Source organism: Lipotes vexillifer, unplaced genomic scaffold, assembly GCF_000442215.2.
Source record: "Lipotes vexillifer unplaced genomic scaffold, Lipotes_vexillifer_v1.1 scaffold1266, whole genome shotgun sequence".
In the NCBI taxonomy this organism is placed as follows: domain Eukaryota; kingdom Metazoa; phylum Chordata; class Mammalia; order Artiodactyla; family Lipotidae; genus Lipotes; species Lipotes vexillifer.
The window spans coordinates 258864-278019 of record NW_006778690.1 but is presented as its reverse complement, the minus strand read 5'-3'; the positions used below and the strand labels follow the sequence as shown (position 1 = coordinate 278019).

The window sequence follows — 19156 nt, the reverse complement described above, 5'->3', positions numbered from 1 at the left end:
CCGCGGCATGTGTGATCTTCCCGGACCAAGGCACGAACCTATGTCCCCTGCATCGCCAGGAGGACTCTCAACCACTGCGCCATGAGGGAAGCCCAGCAATGCTTTTAGACAACGGTATCTCTACGGTTGTCTTAATCTTTTACTTGCCTCTGCAGATAACACTAATGCTTCATCAATTCTAATGTAATGGACATAAGACATATCCAACACCTAAATTTCAAGAGCAAAGGAAAAAATAATGAACTTCTGATGAAACCCAAGTGAAGAAAATAGCCAAAACCTATGGGAAAGTTATGTAGAATGCAAACTCCTCTAACAGATAAGGTTATGCCATAATTTTGCAGCTGAAATGTTCAGGATCTTAATCTACTTTTGCGAAATAAAAGTGAAGTTGAGGGCTTCCCTGGTGGTGCAGTGGTTGAGAGTCCGCCTGGGGATACAGGGGACACGGGTTCGTGCCCCAGTACAGGAAGATCCCACATGCCGCGGAGCGGCTGGGCCCGTGAGCCATGGCCGCTGAGCCTGTGCATCCGGAGCCTGTGCTCCACAACGGGAGAGGCCACAACAGTGAGAGGCCCACGTACCGCAAAAAAAAAAAACAAAAAAAAAAGTTATTATAAAATAATGGCTGTATTTCCCTGTACTGTACAAAATATCCTTGTTGCTTATTTATTTTATACATAGTGTTTTTTATCTCTTAATCCCCTGCCCCTATCTTGACCGTCTCCCCTTCTCTCTTCCCACTGGTAACCCCTAATTTTTTCTGTCCTTTTAAAATTTTGGTAGATATTTCTAAGTTGTCCTCCAAAGATGTGTACCAAATTCTGCTCCCATCACTAAGGAGAGCCTTGCATTTACATTTCTTCAACAGATGGCATGCAAGATAAATACAAAATATAAATCCTTTTTTAAATTTATATGATCTGAGTAATTACCAGTAGTCTACTAATTTTTCATTGCCAGGTGTATGTGTATTACTGGTACAATGATGGCTATAATTCTAGCTGTAATCATTAATCATCCAACATATATCTTGTTTTTCTTACCCAGAGTTTATTCTTACTCTTAGAAAGAGAACAAAGGATTACAGTTAAGAAGAGTTTTTATTAGCATAGGAAAATAAGTGTAAAAAGCAAAATATTACATTTTTTGCATTATATGTCAAAGAGAAAATGTGCACAGGCAAAAATCTGGCTATTGTGTAGTTGATACTGTACAATTCTTATGATTTTTTTTTTTCAGGAAAAACTGTAATTAAAAATCTGCCTATTATGTACAAAAGTCTAAATTTAAGTAGCCCTCAGAGGATTAATAGGTAGGAGTTTCAAACTAAAAAATACCTGTCTTTCCCGTTTAAAATATAGGTAAAACTATAATTAACTGGGTAGAAAGTAAAAAGTAAAATCAACAGACTTTGGTTTGAATGTACAACCACCTGGACAAGTCATTCTCTTTCTCAAATAGAAATTGCAAAAATTGAGAGGCATTGCATGTACTCTAGACAGATAGTTTTAAGTGTGTGTTGTCATTAAGAAATTATAGCGTAAGCAGATTTTGTAAAAGAACAACGTGAATTGATTTAACCTAATCTTAGAAGTAAAAATCTAGTCTTAATTTGTGGAGTGTTAAATTGTGAATGTGTCCTTTTTAACCATTTTTTCCTGTAATTTTACACGTGTATTTCCTTAGAGTCTTAGTGAAACATACTTCTTTCGGCATGTCTCAAAAAAAATGTTTAAAAGTGTGATTTTTATTTCCTTTTATAGATACAAAATCTTACTCTAATCAGTGTGGAATTACATGCTCGAACTAGACGGGACTTAGAACCAGATCCTGAATTTGACCCAATCTGTGCTTTGTTCTACTGCATCTCATCTGACACTCCACTGCTGGATACAGACAAAACAGAACTCACAGGTGTAATAGTGATTGATAAAGACAAGACAGTCTCTAGTCAAGGTATTGTTCATTTCTATTAATTGTATACCTACCTACACTAGGATGAACCTTTTAATGGGACAGTTTCTTTGCTCAAGATCTAAACCAAGCAAGCATAAGGAACTCCTCTCTAAAATGTTTGCTGAGGTGGGAGTAGGAAGTGTTGTCTATAGCTTTGTCCTAAATTCATTATTCTTGAATTATTGTTAGAAGTCAGAAACAATACAATATAAAGAGCTTAATAAAATTTCCAATTAGCATATCTAATTTGATCTAAATATTATTATATAAAATACTAATTGTTAATACTGAAGTCAAATAATTGTGTATCTCTAGGTTGGGTGGACAGCCTTCCTTATATATGCATGCTGGTATTTTGCTGCTAATACAGAGTTTCTCTTTACTTTAAGAAGTTAAATTACTACTGTAAGTTAATGGTTTATAAAAGACTTAAGATATATTCTAATTTTGTTGATATCTCTTCCTAAATACATACACTTTTGGTTCAGAGGTTCTTCATATAGGATACCATGTAAGGCAGTTTATAAAATACCAGGTGTTCCTCTGCAATTTTAAATAGTAATATGTGAATTCAGTCAATTGAGGAGGAAGTCTTAACATATAACAAAACTGTACAGGAATTTGCAGTTTAATCAGTGATGTGCTTGAGCTGGCTTGTACCAGTTCACAAGCCAATTGCTAAATTTTCATGAATTTTTTGAACTAGTTGATGTCACATTGGTAGTTTCAAATTAGCCATGGTGGGAAGTTTTCACATCTTGGATATAGACAAGAAGTACAAATCAGGGCTTTTTTTTTTTTCCTGGAGAGGTGCTTATAAGCATTCTCCAGCATACCACTGAGTAAAATATTCTCCACTAAGCAAGCCTCTTCCTGTAGGAAGAAACAAAGTAATAATATTTCTTTTTGGGTGACACGTTATCTGGGGAATTTTGTGAATGTAGACTTTTCAGGAAAATAATTGAAAATATGAAATTTGAATTTTCAGTTACATATACTAGAAAACCTTTAAGAAAATTTTCAAGAAACTGAGCTAATTATATATTTACTTTGGGGAATGCTGTCTCATTTTAAACTATTTTAGGTGCATAGTCTTACTCAGAAGTAAGGGATAATATTACTTAAACAATTATATATAATAAATATTTTGTTTATTCTTAGATATCAGATATCAGACCCCATTACTTATTAGATCTGGAATTACAGGACTAGAAGTTACCTATGCTGCTGATGAGAAGGCACTTTTTCAAGAAATTGCACATATAATAAAGAGGTATTGTTTTGTATTTTCTGATTTTTTTCCAGTTTTTGTTCAGAGTCCTTTTGTGCTACTGTTGATTAATATAAGTGAAAGTTAAAAATAGGAAGTGATGGGCTTCCCTGGTGGTGTGGTGGTTAGGAATCCGCCTGCCAGTGCAGGGGACATGGGTTCAAGCCCTGGTCTGGGAAGATCCCACATGATGCCGTGGAGCAACTAAGCCCGTGCGCCACAACTACTGAGCCTGCGCTCTAGAACCTGCGAGCCACAACTACTAAAGCCCATGTGCCACAACTACTGAAGCCCACACACCTAGATCCTGTGCTCCGCAACGAGAAGCCACCACAAGGAGAAGCCCACGCACTGCGACAAAGAGTAGCCTCCACTCGCTGCAACTAGAGGAAGCCCACATGCAGCAACAAAGACCCAACTCAGCCACAAATAAATAAATAAAAAAGAAAAAAATTTATAAAAAAATTTAAAAAAATAGGAAGCGAATCCCTTCCTGTGGCCCTTGAAAGAAAAGTTAGCCTGGAAAGGATTTTGCCCTCACCTCCAACCACCATCACCATTTCCAGCAGATTAGGGATAAGAAAAAGAGTATTCTATTCTCAGGATTTGGGGCCAGTGAAAGAGAAATATTAGCTTAGCCTCTAGCTTTCCCAGTTGGATTTTAGCATTTTTCTATGGTGATGAAATAATGGGTAACTGTACTAAAGTTAAATTGTATTATTCATTAAATAGTCTTCTACCTTGGGAGCCAGCCACCATTTCAGTACCTTTTTTTGTTCTTTTTTTTTTTTTTTTTTAAGAAAATGTTTTCTGAGTTTTAAACAAATCAGTATTTCCAAAAAACTTTGGAATGTAATTTGTTCATAAATTTAGGACTATCTGGTACATACTCTTTTGTGCACATAGTTTCTTAAAAATCTCTTTTGGCCATTTGATAGTTGGCTTTGATGCTTGATAGTAGAATCTTGTCAAAATTTATGAAAGAGTTTTTAACCAAAAAAATTTTAATTTAAAAATTAAACAATTAAGTGGATCTCTTTTGCATTTTCTCAAGAGTATAACTCTTAGTAGCCATTGCCCATTGCTAGATTTAGGTTTTTAAATGCCTAAAGCAGGCTGGAAAATACTCTGGATCCTGATGTATGGATAAAAGCTGTCCTTGAGCATGTTGTTACACTCAAGCCTTTCTGTTCTGCTTTTGTAGTCGAACTTTTTCCTATAAAACTGAGACGATATCCTGCATTAAAGATCAAGGTAGGGCTTCCCTGGTGGCTCAGTGGTTGAGAGTCCACCTGCAGATGCAGGGGACACGGGTTCGTGCCCCGGTCCGGGAAGATCCCACATGCCGCAGAGCGGCTGGGCCCGTGAGCCATGGCCACTGAGCCTGCGCGTCCGGAGCCTGTGCTCCGCAACGGGAGAGGCCACAACAGTGAGAGGCCCACGTACCGCAAAAAAAAAAAAAAAAGATCAAGGTGATGTTTTACTGACTCAACATCTGATTGCATCCCAGATGGGTTAACATAAACCATTTTGAAAATTAGAAAACCAGAAAACATTCTCAGTGAAACAAAATTAGATTAAATGTCAAAGCATAAAAAAAATGATATGCTGCTACCCACCACTCTAGGGAGGAAAAAAGAGGAATGTATTTTTACTATTTATAGCACTGATGACTGGATGGATTCCCATCCATTTGAGTCTTGCCATTGTCAGTCCTATCTTCTATCTTCTCATAGAGATACCAACATATCAGGTACTTTCAGTGCCCCCACTGCAAGCAGCTTAGCAAAAGGAACATGTAGGAGTTTTAGGCAGATACCATTTTATGGGCCAGCACATATCCAGTAATGTCCCTGGGCTTTGCATGCTTGTCTTCCCCTTGTTAGGTTTATTCCCAGCAATAGGATTACCTGTGAACATTGAGAATCTTGTCAATCATTTGCAAGTGTAGTAACTTTCTTAAATGTCCATAACATGAATTATACTGGTTGTTAAGAAAAATGCAGTAAACAAAATAAAACTAACTTCTGGTTCTTACTCAAAAGATGATATGGCTATTAGAAAAAGAAGAAAAATGCTTAAATATCAACATTTCAATTCTGTAATGTCCTTTATATATTAGTCCAAACAACTCCCTAAAAGATTATTTCCTTCTTACACCTCATTTGTTGAATACCTACTCTACACAGGTTTTGCTAAGAGCGTAGGCTTGGGAGTCAGCCAGCTCTGTCTTTTTCTCTTGAGAAAGTTACTTATCTCTCTAAACTTTGGTTTCCTCATCTGTAAAAGAGGTAATAGATACGAGAATTAAGTGAGATAAAGCACATAAAACTCTTAGCCTGGTCAGTACTTAAATGTTAGCTCTATGTGTAAGGTATAGTTCTTAAGTGCTGAATATAAGATTGAATAAGATATAGATGCATATTCTCCGAGTTTTATTGTCTTTATTTTTCTGTTCTTAATATTTACCTGCTCAGGTGGCAAACACATAAAATAGTGCAAAGTGATATTACACAAGTAAAACCAAATCCATTATCTTCTTGTCACAAACATTTTTCTCTTTTTGAATTTACTTGAACTATTAATTTCACATTTCCCCAGACTCCCTAACTTAAATAATTTAAGTTTTGAGTCCTACCTTTTTTTCTTCTCTAATCCATGCATTACATCCTATCCATTTAACCTCAGAATTATCTTTCAAGATCATTCCTTCTCCCCTCCCCCTCCCCCTCCCCCTCCCCATGCCCATTGCCACTCCCCCAGTTAGAGCCCCCTCACCTCTCATCTGTACAGATGTTATTGGGTTATCTAAAATATTAATTGTAAAGCAGCTTTTTTCTGCCTAAGCAAATAAAATTATTTTCTTATTTGCTGCTTTTTCTGATGCTTCATCAGAAGCTCAGTTTTGTTCTTCACTACTAATCCTATCTACCCAACCTTGTTCTTTCTATAACTTTTAGAAACCTGGTAGAGTGAATAAAATTTACAAAAATTGCAGAACAAGTCACCAAGATTTTGTTATTGTCACTGAATGTTTTCACAGAAGAAATATGGAATCCTTGGGACTTTGAACTTGAAAAAGATGTCTTATCAGCTTTGAGTGAGAGTCTTGTAAAACTAAACAGCCTCTAGGTCAAAAAATAAATATAATAGATCTGAAAAATACTGAAATGGCAGTTTTTCTAAAAGAACAAAATCTATTTAATAAATCCATTAAGAGAAGCATTAAGGGTAGCTTTTTGTTTTTTCAGTGGTCATCTCTGAGCAGTAGTAGTTTATAAAATAGGTACTTGTTAATTGAGAAAAAAATACTTTCAAAACATTATCAGAAAGTAAGTGTACTTAATCACTCTATTAGTCAGTTACCACAACACAGCAAGTAGCTGATTGGAATAATAATTCTTATAATAAGTAGATGTTTCATGAATCAAAAAAATTCAGTTGAAGAAGGTGGAAGAACTATTTAAGAGTCAACAGAAGGGCTCTGTAATCATCTGGCATCTTCCTCATGTTGTACCCATGTTTAGAAATGTATGTGATAGGTACTCCAGCAATCTTCCAAAGTCTTCTCTTAAGATCAAGGTTAACTGTGACCAAATTGTAATGCCTTTTCTAAATATTCTTAGTATTAATGCAGTCAGCTGCATGGGTTCTTTCATGTGTGTATGGGAATCCTTCAGATCTCCATTCCCTGATGATCCTTAGAGTCACTTAACACTTCTGCCCCAGTTTCTCAAATTTAGACATTACATAGTTAGTTTTATAGGGAGATGCACTTGTCATGCAGATCATCTTTGACTGCTCTGAGAAGAGTTTAACTTTAATGGAGGAGTTGATGAAGTTGCTATCAACAAAGATGTGTTGAGATATTGGATGTTATTTTAGAAGACTAATGAGCAGGAAGGGTGTTGGGAGACTTCTGTTTTCTTGAAGCCCTAGGACTTTTCTGGACTTCCTTTTTAAGAATTAATCTACGCTTTTAACCTCTGATCTCTGAGACTGAGCCTTTGCCTCATTGTTGCATACTGTCTTGCTTTCTTTTGCTTCTCCCCACTCTCTCGTGTTATAATCCTGCTCTTTGTTCCAGAATTACCAGCCACGTGGCACTTTCTACCAAGAAAACACTTTTATAGGTCGGTGAAAAGATCCATTTGGCTGTTCTATTAAATTAATCATTTTTATTAAGTGGTTTTTTCAGAAATTTCAGTCCTTTTTATGTAGAGGAAAGCACATGGATATATGTTACCTTTTTCTCCTGACAAGTTTGAAGGCTACTTTTTAAGTCTGTAGTGTAGCAATGGATCACAAGCAGATCACCGGATATTGAAATTTACATTAGGGAATGTATTTTATAGGGCCTTTAAGGAATAGGAAAAATGAGAATAATATTATTGCAGAAGTTTGAGCCTAGTTCTTTTGACATTAGCCACTTAAGTAAGGAGACATTTTTGTGACATTCTTATTTTTATTATCTAAGTAAAAACTAATGTCATTCAATACCCATTTAAAGAAATTAGCTATGAAAGTATGATAAAATATTAGCAAACCAGTTCTAAAAACAGATCTGGTCTTCCCATGATCCATTGTTACCACAGACTTGCTGAGTAGCCATATATTGTTTACATTAGTAAACTGGGGTAATCTATAACTATAGACATTGGTGAAACTTAATAGTGTTGAGTGATGTAATATGGACAGGCTGCACATCCCATAATTCAGAGTGACTTTATAAGCAGTTACGTAAAACCCAGCTTTATAAGTTTTTGTGATCTTTCACTCTGCTTTTTTGGCTTTTATGAATAATGGTACAATAATCAGAGTAATTTGGAACTTCTAATTTGATAGCATTACAGTAGTTTACACTCTCAAAAGTTTTTGTTCTCCACCTAAGACTGTAATCAGTTCTTCTCTTGCCCACACAATTTTCCCATTGAAGTAAATCTTCATGCTTATTTTCCTTTGTACTGTAATCAGACATTTTTTTATGGTGGTCATGGTGGAAGTCCTCAGAAGAAGCACAAAGCAGCTCCTTCTAAGGTGGATGCAGATTGTCAGTTCATTTCTACCAGTGCAACTGTGTGACCACAGTGAGCGTATTTTTCACCTAGTTTCTGATGTTTAGCTTCCCCACATTAATCTCACCCCTATTAATATTTAATTCTTCCATTAAACTGAGTCACCTTCCTCTTAAGTTTAGAGGACAAACTTATCATTACAGAGGCCTTACTTTATGTGAGGACCAAGTCTTTACTAAGAGGGAAAAGGAAGAAATTTTCATTTTCTTTCTCAGCATTACAACTGTTTAAGGACTGTAGAGGGTAAGAGGGGTAGCGAAGTGACAACAAAATGATCTGGGGGATCATTTTCAAAATACAGTATCCACACGTGCTCTCATACTTCACCCTGCCCCTACCCACATTATATCTCAGTTATACCCTCACTCATACACTTTACTGGTAATGCCTGCCTCCCACCCCAATTTTTAGCAGCCTCTTTGCCAAGTCATATCAAGCAAATACATAATCTAAGTAAAAACTACTTTTGCTTTTACAAAAGTAGGTTTGAACTAAGAACTCTAACCACCCCACCCCTTCCTCTATAGAAATGCTATAGGCACCACTATATCACCCTTTTCCACCTGAGAAACATTATAAAATGTAGATTTTTAATTTTATAATTTATATCATAAAGAAGTAGTTCTTCTGCTTAAAGGTTCAAACGTGTGGTCCTTGTTTAATTTTTTCATTCCTTCTTTAGGTATGATCCTGATATTCTGCTAGGATATGAGATTCAGATGCATTCCTGGGGTTACCTCTTACAGAGGGCTGCTGCACTGAGTGTTGACTTATGCCAGATGATCTCTCGGGTGCCAGGTAGGAAGCACTATGAATGTTTTATTGTTAACTACAGGGCAAATTACAAATAAAGACAAGATTATCGTTTTAGCCTGATTTTTAATACTAAATTGTGTAAGTTCTAGATATATCATAACTCCATTATAAACTTTAATCATACATATATCCCATTTTTATCCAGTATTTTAACATAAATATTTTTCTGCATTATAAGATAGTCTTTATAATCATTATGAAGCACATAACATTTCTTTGACTTGATATACCATAATTTTATTTTATTTGTCTGGTTCTATGTTTTATCCATTTGGTGAGGAAGGAGGAGATGGTAGAGGAACACTAACTGTTTTTTTATTTGGGTGTCAGGCTAAAAAATTACATGAATTTTGAAGGCTGTTCCCCAATAGTGTGATTCTAATTGAAGAGAGGGGCAGTAATACTATTCATATCAAAATTAGTTTTTCAACCATTTTTTAAATTGTTTTGTTTATAGTTACTGAATTTTTAATAACTTTGTTTTAAAGGCCCCCCCCAAGTTGGACTAGGACAAAGTAGCATATACTTTGGGAGGCGTAAAGATCAAATACAAAATTAGTAAAACCAATCAAGATACCTCCTGAAAGGGGTTATGAAGTCAATAAAATAAAGTGTTGGTAAATGGAAAGGGAAAAGTTGAAGTTGAAGAAGATTCAAGGACAGTAAATATTTTGAGCTTTGCAAAAGTTTAGAAAAAAAGGCAGAGCTGCTTTTAGTTTTTCATTGCATTAATTGTTTGTAGCTTCTCTGTCCTTTGAGTGATAGGAATAGTGATATATCTCAATTTTTTCAACATTTCATTGGGCATAGGTTTCTGAACATTCAGGATAGGTAGCATGGGTGTTCAGTGCACTTATTAATTAATTAATTGTAATGACTAAGGTGTATGACTTCAGAATAATGAATGAAAGCTCCTGTCCTTTTCGAACACTGCTGAAACCATTTTTATGAGGCAACATGGTGCAGTAGAAAGGGCATGCAGTAGAAAGACATAGTAAAGCACCAATGGTAAAGAGCACACATTCTGGAGAAAGACCACCTGGGTTCAAATCCTGGCCAGCAGGATTCAGACATCCAACAGGATAGGTTTCTTAACTTATCGATACCTCAATTTGTTCATCTGTAACATAGGGACATAATAGAACTTATCTCATAGGGCTATAATAAAATACTTAGAACAGTGCCTGAGAACATAGTAAACATTATGTGTTTGTTAAATGAAAAAATGAAAGGAAAAACACAACACTTTTTTAAACTTTTTTTAAATTGATTTACAATATTGTGTTAGTTTCATACAGTATAGCACAGGGAATTATATCCATTATCTTGTAATAACCTATAATGGAATATAATTTGCAAAAATACTGAATCACTATGGTGTACTTGAAAAAAATCTTTTAAACATTATGTTTTTAAAATAAAGAAGAGCAGTAGGTTTGTGTACATGGTCTTTGGAATCAGGTAACCCAGGTTTAGAATACTGGTTTTGTTACTATATGGCCTGGGACAAGATAAAACATTTCTGAGTAGAATGTACTATAATGCAAAATAAAAATTATACTAACATAATAAAGTGGCTGTATTAAAATAAATAATGGTAGTAACGTTCTTAGAACATAACAGACATTCAAATATGGTAAATATATTTATTATTCTAGAGCCTCTATCAACAACATTCATGTATACCCAGTGTTATATAGGAGAAACTAATTTTAATTTCTAATTCTAGATAAAATCATCACTTAGAAACTAGACTCAGAACTCTGTTCACTGTAAGAGGAACTCTTCATCTAGTTCTCCATATGTAGTTAATAGAATTTCACGTTGAATATGAAAATCATTAATTAATGTCAACAAATTTTCAGAGAACTGTTTAGGTTAAAAATTCTACCATTTTTTTCCCCAAGAAATGACCGGTTTAATAATAAATATTTTTCATCCAAACTCCAAAGAAAAGATGTGGTGTTAGGCATTCATAAAAATAGCACCAGGGCTTCCCTGGTGGCGCAGTGGTTAAGAATCCTCCTGCCAATGCAGGGGACACGGGTTCAAGCCCTGGTCCAGGAAGATCCCACATGCCGTGGAGCAACTAAACCTGTGCGCCACAACTACTGAGCCTGTGCTCTAGAGCACGCGAGCCACAACTACTGAGCCCACGTGCCTAGAGCCCGTGCTCCGCAGCAAGAGAAGCCACCACAATGAGAAGCCCACGTACCACAACAAAGAGTAGCCCCCACTCACCACAGCTAGAGAAAGACCATGTGCAGCAACGAAGACCCAACGCAGCCAAAAATAAATAAAATAAATTTATTTAAAAAACAAATAGCACCAGTAATTATCATATTTAAAGAGAAAAGCATTTATTTTTTTAAAAAGTGTGTGTATATATGTGTTTTTATTGTTAAAAAATATATACAGTTTTCGGATACATTTATTTCACAAAATTCTTTTATAACTTAAAGAGGAAAGTAAAACTGTTTTATTAGTCAAAATAATGATTTTTCTCTTAAGCCTAATACAAAATAAACTGTGAATTACATTTAATCTTTAATCTTCATCTTGAATTTTTATTCTCATTTTCTTTTGCATGGTTTGCTTGGAAATTTGGTTTCTGTGAGTCCTGATACAACCTATATTCATTTCTATAGATGACAAAGTTGAGAATAGATTTGCAGCCGAAAGAGATGACTATGGGTCGGATACAATGAGTGAGATAAATATTGTTGGCCGAATTACACTAAATCTTTGGAGAATCATGAGAAATGAGGTAAGGTACTTTATCTGAAATTTGGTTTGGAAATAAGAGATTAGATCAATATATAGTGATTTTAATCATTATAGAATATTAGTATAGCTTCCTATATAGCTTATACTTATTTGTGAATTATTTTTATTATACTTAAGTAGAGTTTCAAAAATAAATACTACTTTCTAAAATGCAAAGCTATAGAAGTATTTAACTTTGTTATTGATGATCTTTTCCCCTGTTTGTGTCTAAGCACAAACAGCAGTGGCTATAAAAGTCTACAGCTATCATAAAATGTTATCTTGTATGTATGGAATGTTGTATAATTTCATCATTTTTTGCTCTTAAATCATTTTTACACTCAAGGCCAGATAAACTCAGCTTGACCTTTTTGATTTATTACAGTAAGAAAAATTTAGTCTAGATATAGGAAAGAACTTTTTGAACTAAGGATATTTAAAACCTGGGTCAATTGGAAACACATTACTTGGAAATAGTTAATAGCAGCATCCAGTTGAGTCTTTGGGGGCCCAGGTAAGGATTTTTGGTAGTATGAAACTATCTTATTAATATGCAATCACTCAGAGAAATAATTCTGTCACCAAAAAGTAAGAAAAAAGATACCTACAATAAATTGCTCTATTCTCAGATTTTGGACTTGAAATATCAGATAAAATGTTTAACTTTAAGAGAGAACTCTATTCTTCAACTACTTCCCTTTGAAAATACTTTCTCTTTCTATTATACACTCATTATCCGCTGTGATCTTTTCTGGCTCCTCTAGATTTATATAAAAATTTGAGTTTCCAAGCATGCCCTCTGCAATTCTTTTGGGACCAATCATGTAGTAATTCTTCCAGATAAGAAAATATGCTCTTTATATAAAATTTAGGTATTCCCCTTTTTTATTTTTATTTTCTCTCTGCACCATGAGCTTCAAGTTATGCTCACATTTTATCTAATTTGAAAATGTACCATACATGTATCTGCTTGAGGATAATTTTTATCCTGTTGTTCTTAAAATATTGTCAGCACAAGAATCTTCCAGTGACTTCAAAAATACAGTTGACCCTCAAACAACATGGGTTTGAACTACACAGATCCACTTATTGGTGGATTTTTTTTCCTCCGATAAATACATACTACAGTACTACATGATCCATGGGTTGGTTGAATCTGCAATGCAGATTTGCATCTACAAAGAGCTAACTGTAAAGTTACACACAGATTTTCAACTGCATGGGGGTTGGTGCCCTAACCCCTGTGTTGTTCAAGGGTCCACTGTAATTCCTAGTGACACAGCATAGGATATGGAAGGTACAGAGATTGTGATGTATTTGGTTTGTATATTCCATTATGTATTTCAAACTTCAGTCTCCGATATTGCCTGAATGAACACATAAATTAAGTATATAAACACAAAATTAAATTATTGAGTCTTACTTAGTTTTAGGGATCTTTTCATTCCTGAAGATCCAAAGGGCAACTATAGCAATTATCAACTGTTAGCTTAAAAATCACAATTAGAGAGTAAATATTTTTTGAGTTTAGGGCTTTCTTTAGTCCTTACTGAAAATTCTAATTCTAGGCTACATGTATACCATCTCTGATCTTTATTTGTATCTGTGCGGAACAACTGTGAAAAAGTTACGAGTCGGGTAATTTACACCACCACCACCCCCACTTCCTAGATGTGCCAAATTAGATTATCACTTTTTTCCTAACCCTAAGTACTCCTGGCAATTTGGAAATTTCCGTGAAATCCTGAATGAACTTGTGGGAAGTACTGTCTTGTATCTCTAGTTGTTATAGGATTTTAAGGGTTATGGCTTTGGCCCTAAGAGTTTCTTCATATTAGAGGCCCTCAAACTATTTTTTCTGGATTTAAACAGTTCCAGAAACTCCTTTTTTATCTTTATTTCTTTTATCTGTATCTCCCTCATGACACTTAGCTGTTTCTAGCTCTTTGCTTTCTTAAATATTTATAGTTTGTTTTTAATGTTCCTTATTAAAAATAATTTATATTCATTATTAAAAAATGCAGAAGAGTATGTAAAATGAAAGTGAAATCCAACATCTCCACAACAGTTGCACCCCCCCAGATACAATTTACAGTTGAATGGATACCTTTTATTTAATGCTACTTCGGATTTTTAAATTTTTTTAATTTGTTTTTTAATATACTAGTTTTCACTCTCCTGCTTAACATAGAATTACTGCTGTTCCCTCCAGACTTTGAATCCTCAGTAACGAACAAAGTGCCTCTGAAATAGTGCTCATGATATACTTGACTGCTGGAATGAAAGAATAAATGACTGACTCTTCCCCAGAGGATTATATTTAGAGGCCTTCTGGATATCAACTTAATCCAGGCCTTACAAGAATTTGCAAACTAGGTTGGAAATATATCTGATTCAATTCAACAAATATTACGGAATGCCATCTCTAATGCACAGATTTGGGCCTCGGTTTAGATCAAATGAAAATTAAGGGTATAGCTGGTTCCTCCATTTTAGCAGGCAGATTATCTAGGTGCAGATGTTGTTAGGTGGGTAGACGTGAGGATGAGAAGTTCTCTTCTGGTTGCTTCAGTTTCAAGAGCTTCAGGCTCTTTGGGTTTGAGGAGAGAAGAGTTATTTAGGAGAATTTGAGAGTGATTAATTAAGAAAATATAGAAACTAGGCGTTGACAGCCCATTTGAGCTTTGCATCAGCAAATTAAAGAGATACCTGCCAGCTGTGTTCAAATTCACAGATATAAGTGCAGAGTAACAGAGGGTTAGATTTGAGCACAGCTCACAAGCAAAGGGTTATGGCTTTACTAAAATTTAATTAATTAAAAGGAAGCAAGAGGGGGCAGAGAACTGAATGTTAGTGCAAGCTTGGGATTATAATGACTGACTGTGGAATTTGAGCTAGGTTAGGAGCAAAGAGGTCAGGGCACCAGGGGGAGTAACCCGGAAGGAGACGGTGGTCGGAGGATGGGTTACATGAGATGATGGAGAGGGTACAATTACTGGTAATCACAGATCTTGGAGTATGATCGTCAGACTGGCTAAGGTGATGTGGAGGCACTGATGTGAATTACCTCTGAGACTTATTTTCTGGTAGCAGTGTGGAAGGGGGCAAGACCAGAGGTAGGAAGCCAGTGAGAACATTGAAGTAGCTCAAATGAAAGTTGACAGTGATACAGCGATTCACAAAACAATTTAGAGAGTAAATCCACAAGAACTGGATGTACAAAAAGATGAAGAGGAGGAGGTGTCAAGAATGATTGTCAGGGTTCTGGCATAGATGATTTAAGATGTTTGGGTGGGAAAATGAAGATTAAGGATATAGAGCATGAGGTATCAGTCAGATATCCAGGTGAAAGATACTCAATAGACATTTCAATAGGAAAGTCTCAAATATGGGGTAGAGTCTGGATTAGAGGTACAGTCTTGGAAGTCACATGAGAGTGTGGATGAGCTCACCAAGAAGTGAATGGAGAGACCAATCAGGATTGAGCCAAGCACAATTTTGTGAATGAAAATATTTTGAGGAGCAGACAGAGGAATCAGATGCTACGAAGGAGTTGTCAGATAAGATAGTGAAGAACACTCCCAACAGAGTCACTAGGAAGGTCAGATGCTTCCACATAAGCATGTAGGCCTGCATCCCAGTTTGGAACACTGGAGTCTGGTTCTAATATTCCCTATATTACAGCATCAGTCTGTCAATAAGCATCTGTTAGGTAAAATAATATGCTCCCTTGTATTCATATACTGTCTTATTTATAAGGCACTTCTATAGACTTGTCATTTTTGACTTCTGATACTCACAAATTTGCAGGGTAAGTAAGACAAGAAAGTAGTGAGGCATTATTCAAGATGAGAAAACTGACATTCACAGAAGTGACTTGCCTAAAAGCCTCATAGCTAGTATGGGGTTAAGAATCAGGATTGTGGGCATGCTCTCTGTCTTATTTTGTATATTTTAAGCATATATAAGGTAAAACATGTGTAAAATAAAATATATAAAATAAGCTCTCTGAGAACAGAGAGAATGTTTAAAATGAGTATGTGTATGTATGTATATACACACATATCCCATATATATTATATGGCTTTGATAGGGCATCTATCACTGACCCCATACGCATGTAAGAGCCAGATGAGACATAAATGATATATACATTTAGAGTAAAGACTGTTGAGTCTTGGTGCAGAGTGAGGAGAGAGTGGGAAGGAAGTACAGAGATGTTCTTGCTATCAAAGAACACTCTAGAAAAGGAGATAGACTTGTCACCAATAATTGGTGTGTATTAGGGTGCAGAGTAAGCAGCTGAAACAAAAAATACCACACGGCAATGAAAAAGAATGAAATATTGCCACGTTGAACAATAGATGAATCTCAAACATAATGTTGACCAAAAGAAACCAGATAAATAATAGTACATATTAAATGTTTCCATTTATATGAAGTTTAAAAATAGGCAAGACTAATCTATAACTTTGGTGAGTATTGAGTGGGAAAGGGCACAAGAGAGCCTTCCAGTGTCCTAAAAATTTCTTCATATGCATGTTGGTTACATGGATGTATACATAAAAATTCATGAGTTGTTCACTTTAAATTTGTGTATTTTTCTATAGAAAGTTTATGTCAACCAAAATTTTTAATTGAAGGCTCTGGGGAAATGAGGAACAACTGCAGGAATAAGGTGATAGAGGGTAATAGGGCACAGGTCCTTCCTCATGGTCTCATTCCACTTCGCTCTTTATTTTCTCGGTTCCCTTGCACTAATTCTGATTGCCTCTCCCCATTCTGAATAATTTGTTTCTGAAGTGACTAACCATTGGGTACTGCACATTGACTCTGTGAATGGAAAAGTGTAATCATACCTCTATCTGCTGATTCCTTTATCAGTAAAATAAACGGCTTTCTTCCTCTATCAATTCTGACTTTGATCTACATAGTACATTTTTCCAATGTTTAACTTACTCAGATTGCCTTCTAAAACAAGTAACAAACTCCTAATTCATAGTTTTAGATTCACTGTCAACTTATGGAGTAAATCACTCTAAAGATTGGAACATTCTAAAGGTGGATCATGTTAATTTTAGAGTTCATGTTTCCTTCCTTTAATTTTACTCACAGCTGGGATTATAGGTGACCATTTTTACGCTGCTGTGACACTAAGAAGACCCAAAGTAGAGTGGGTGCTACAAGGTTATAATAATTTATTCTTAATCCAATTTATGACATAGTTCTATTTGAAATAAAATCAACTCAGAACATAGGTCTGCCATCTGCCTCAGATATTGGGGACCAATTTCTAAAATATAAGTTTAGTTTGTGATCACAGAATCCCCTAGTTAATCCTTATTGGTCAACTTAAATGGCAAAATTCAAGTTTTCCCATAATGAGAGAGCTGCAGGACAACATGGTGATCTTTTCTGTAGAGATTTTTTTGATTGCTTTAATGATGATATATACTCTAACAGAAGTTTAGGTTTGGTCTAAAGTGCTATACTCTTTATTAGGTAATCATGTAACTACCTGAGATCAGATATTTGGTTCAATTTTCTATGAAACTAAATAGAAAAAAATTTTAAACTAAATTAAAATATTCACTAGCATGTAGAAGAGTCATTCAAATATGGGAATTTTATAATAAAATGAGTTATTTATTTTTGAGAGAAGTACTCCAGGGCAATACTGATTTTTGTAAAAGAAATGGTAATTTACTTCCATTTACCCCCATAATGGGTTAGTATCTGCTTTATACTGGTGACTTTAGAATAGATAGGTTCATTCCAAAGTTTAAAAGTCCGTGTGTGTGTCTGTGTGTCTAAGTGTAAGTACATACACATACTCCGAAGTATGCCACATTCTGATGCTGTTGTTCTGGAGATTGATAGAAATTGTAGATAAAGAAGACCATTTTTGGGGGGGTCACTGCACTGAGATGAGCTTAACATTCAATCCCTGTTTTGTACTTGCTGGATTGTAGAAGTGGAAAAGAATATAGTTTAAAATTGTAATATACAAATGTGAAGTGCTGTTTGAACTATTCCTCAGAACCTCGAGCTGACCTAAGAATGGTGACTACTGGTTCCTTAATTTCCATTTTACACTGAAATACCTGCCATTGTTTAGACTGCTTGTGCCTTGTAGGTATTTGAGAGATCATCTAGCTAGAGGTATGTTTTATGAATTTGGACACTTTTTCAGTATTCTTCTCCCAGTAACACAGCTTTCACCTACATATTTTGAAGATGGGAAACATTGTCATTTCTTTTTAATCTTTTACTTTTGGAATGAAATTGACTCTATAATGTCCATATATTGGGTCTTAGTACTGATGTAATTCTTGGGAGCAGGATGAATGCCTGCCTTTAACTAGATAACTCATCCTCAAATCTGTGGGAGCCTGTTAATCAGCATGTCATCCAGGATCAAAAAGTAAGTACGGAAAGAACAAAAAATTAACTTGCTTGACAGTGCTTCTGTTTGTCAGTATTTGTATTGGCATAGAGTATAAAGAGAAGTGATAAGAACTGGGATCTCTAAAGTAAGTATTATATGACCAAGTTGAACCTCTTCAGGTCTGATTATTTTTCTAATTAAATATTAATTTATTACAAACATTTCTGTCCAGTAGGCTATATATACATAGTTTTAAATTAATTATGATTCAGTAGTAACACGAATCATTTTTACAAGTAGCTTTCATATCTACTATGAAAAGTTAGAAATAATATTTAGGATTTTTTAGAACCCCATTTGCATGTAAGTATGAGCATTATTATAATGGAGTTTTCCTTTTCTTTCCTTAGGTGGCTCTAACTAACTACACCTTTGAAAATGTGAGCTTTCATGTTCTTCATCAGCGTTTTCCCCTCTTTACTTTTCGAGTCTTATCAGATTGGTTTGATAACAAGACAGATCTATACAGGTAATGTTTTATAACTCTGAAGAGGATAATATCTCTTTTTGTTGGAGTATAATTTATATACAATAAAATGCACACGTTTAAAGTATATTGTGCAATGACTCTGAAAAATGTATACACCCTGTAATCACTACCCCAATCAAGATAAAGAACATTTCTAACACCCAGAAAATTTCCTTATATAGCTTTGTAGTTAATCTACCTATTCCTTAACCACCCAGGTAAGTATGAATTTAATTTCTATTACTATAGATTAGTTTTGTCAGTTTTAGAACTTTGTATTATTAGATTTACAGTCTACCACTTTGTGTCTGTCTTCTTTCAAGAAACTCAGCATGTTTTTTGAGATGCAACCA

General features: G+C 35.1%; 1 protein-coding gene across 2 annotated transcripts in view; it reads left to right on the top strand.

Moving 5' to 3' along the window:
* The window catches only part of REV3L (REV3 like, DNA directed polymerase zeta catalytic subunit), a 199266-nt gene that overhangs the window by 139902 nt on the left and 40208 nt on the right, over positions 1-19156 (top strand). For both annotated transcript variants that reach the window (XM_007451747.1, XM_007451748.1), the window contains 5 exons: positions 1767-1959; positions 3121-3232; positions 8987-9102; positions 11769-11887; positions 18685-18803. In XM_007451747.1, the coding sequence (XP_007451809.1) occupies positions 1767-1959; positions 3121-3232; positions 8987-9102; positions 11769-11887; positions 18685-18803 (659 nt within the window). The remainder of the gene's footprint in view (positions 1-1766; positions 1960-3120; positions 3233-8986; positions 9103-11768; positions 11888-18684; positions 18804-19156) is intronic.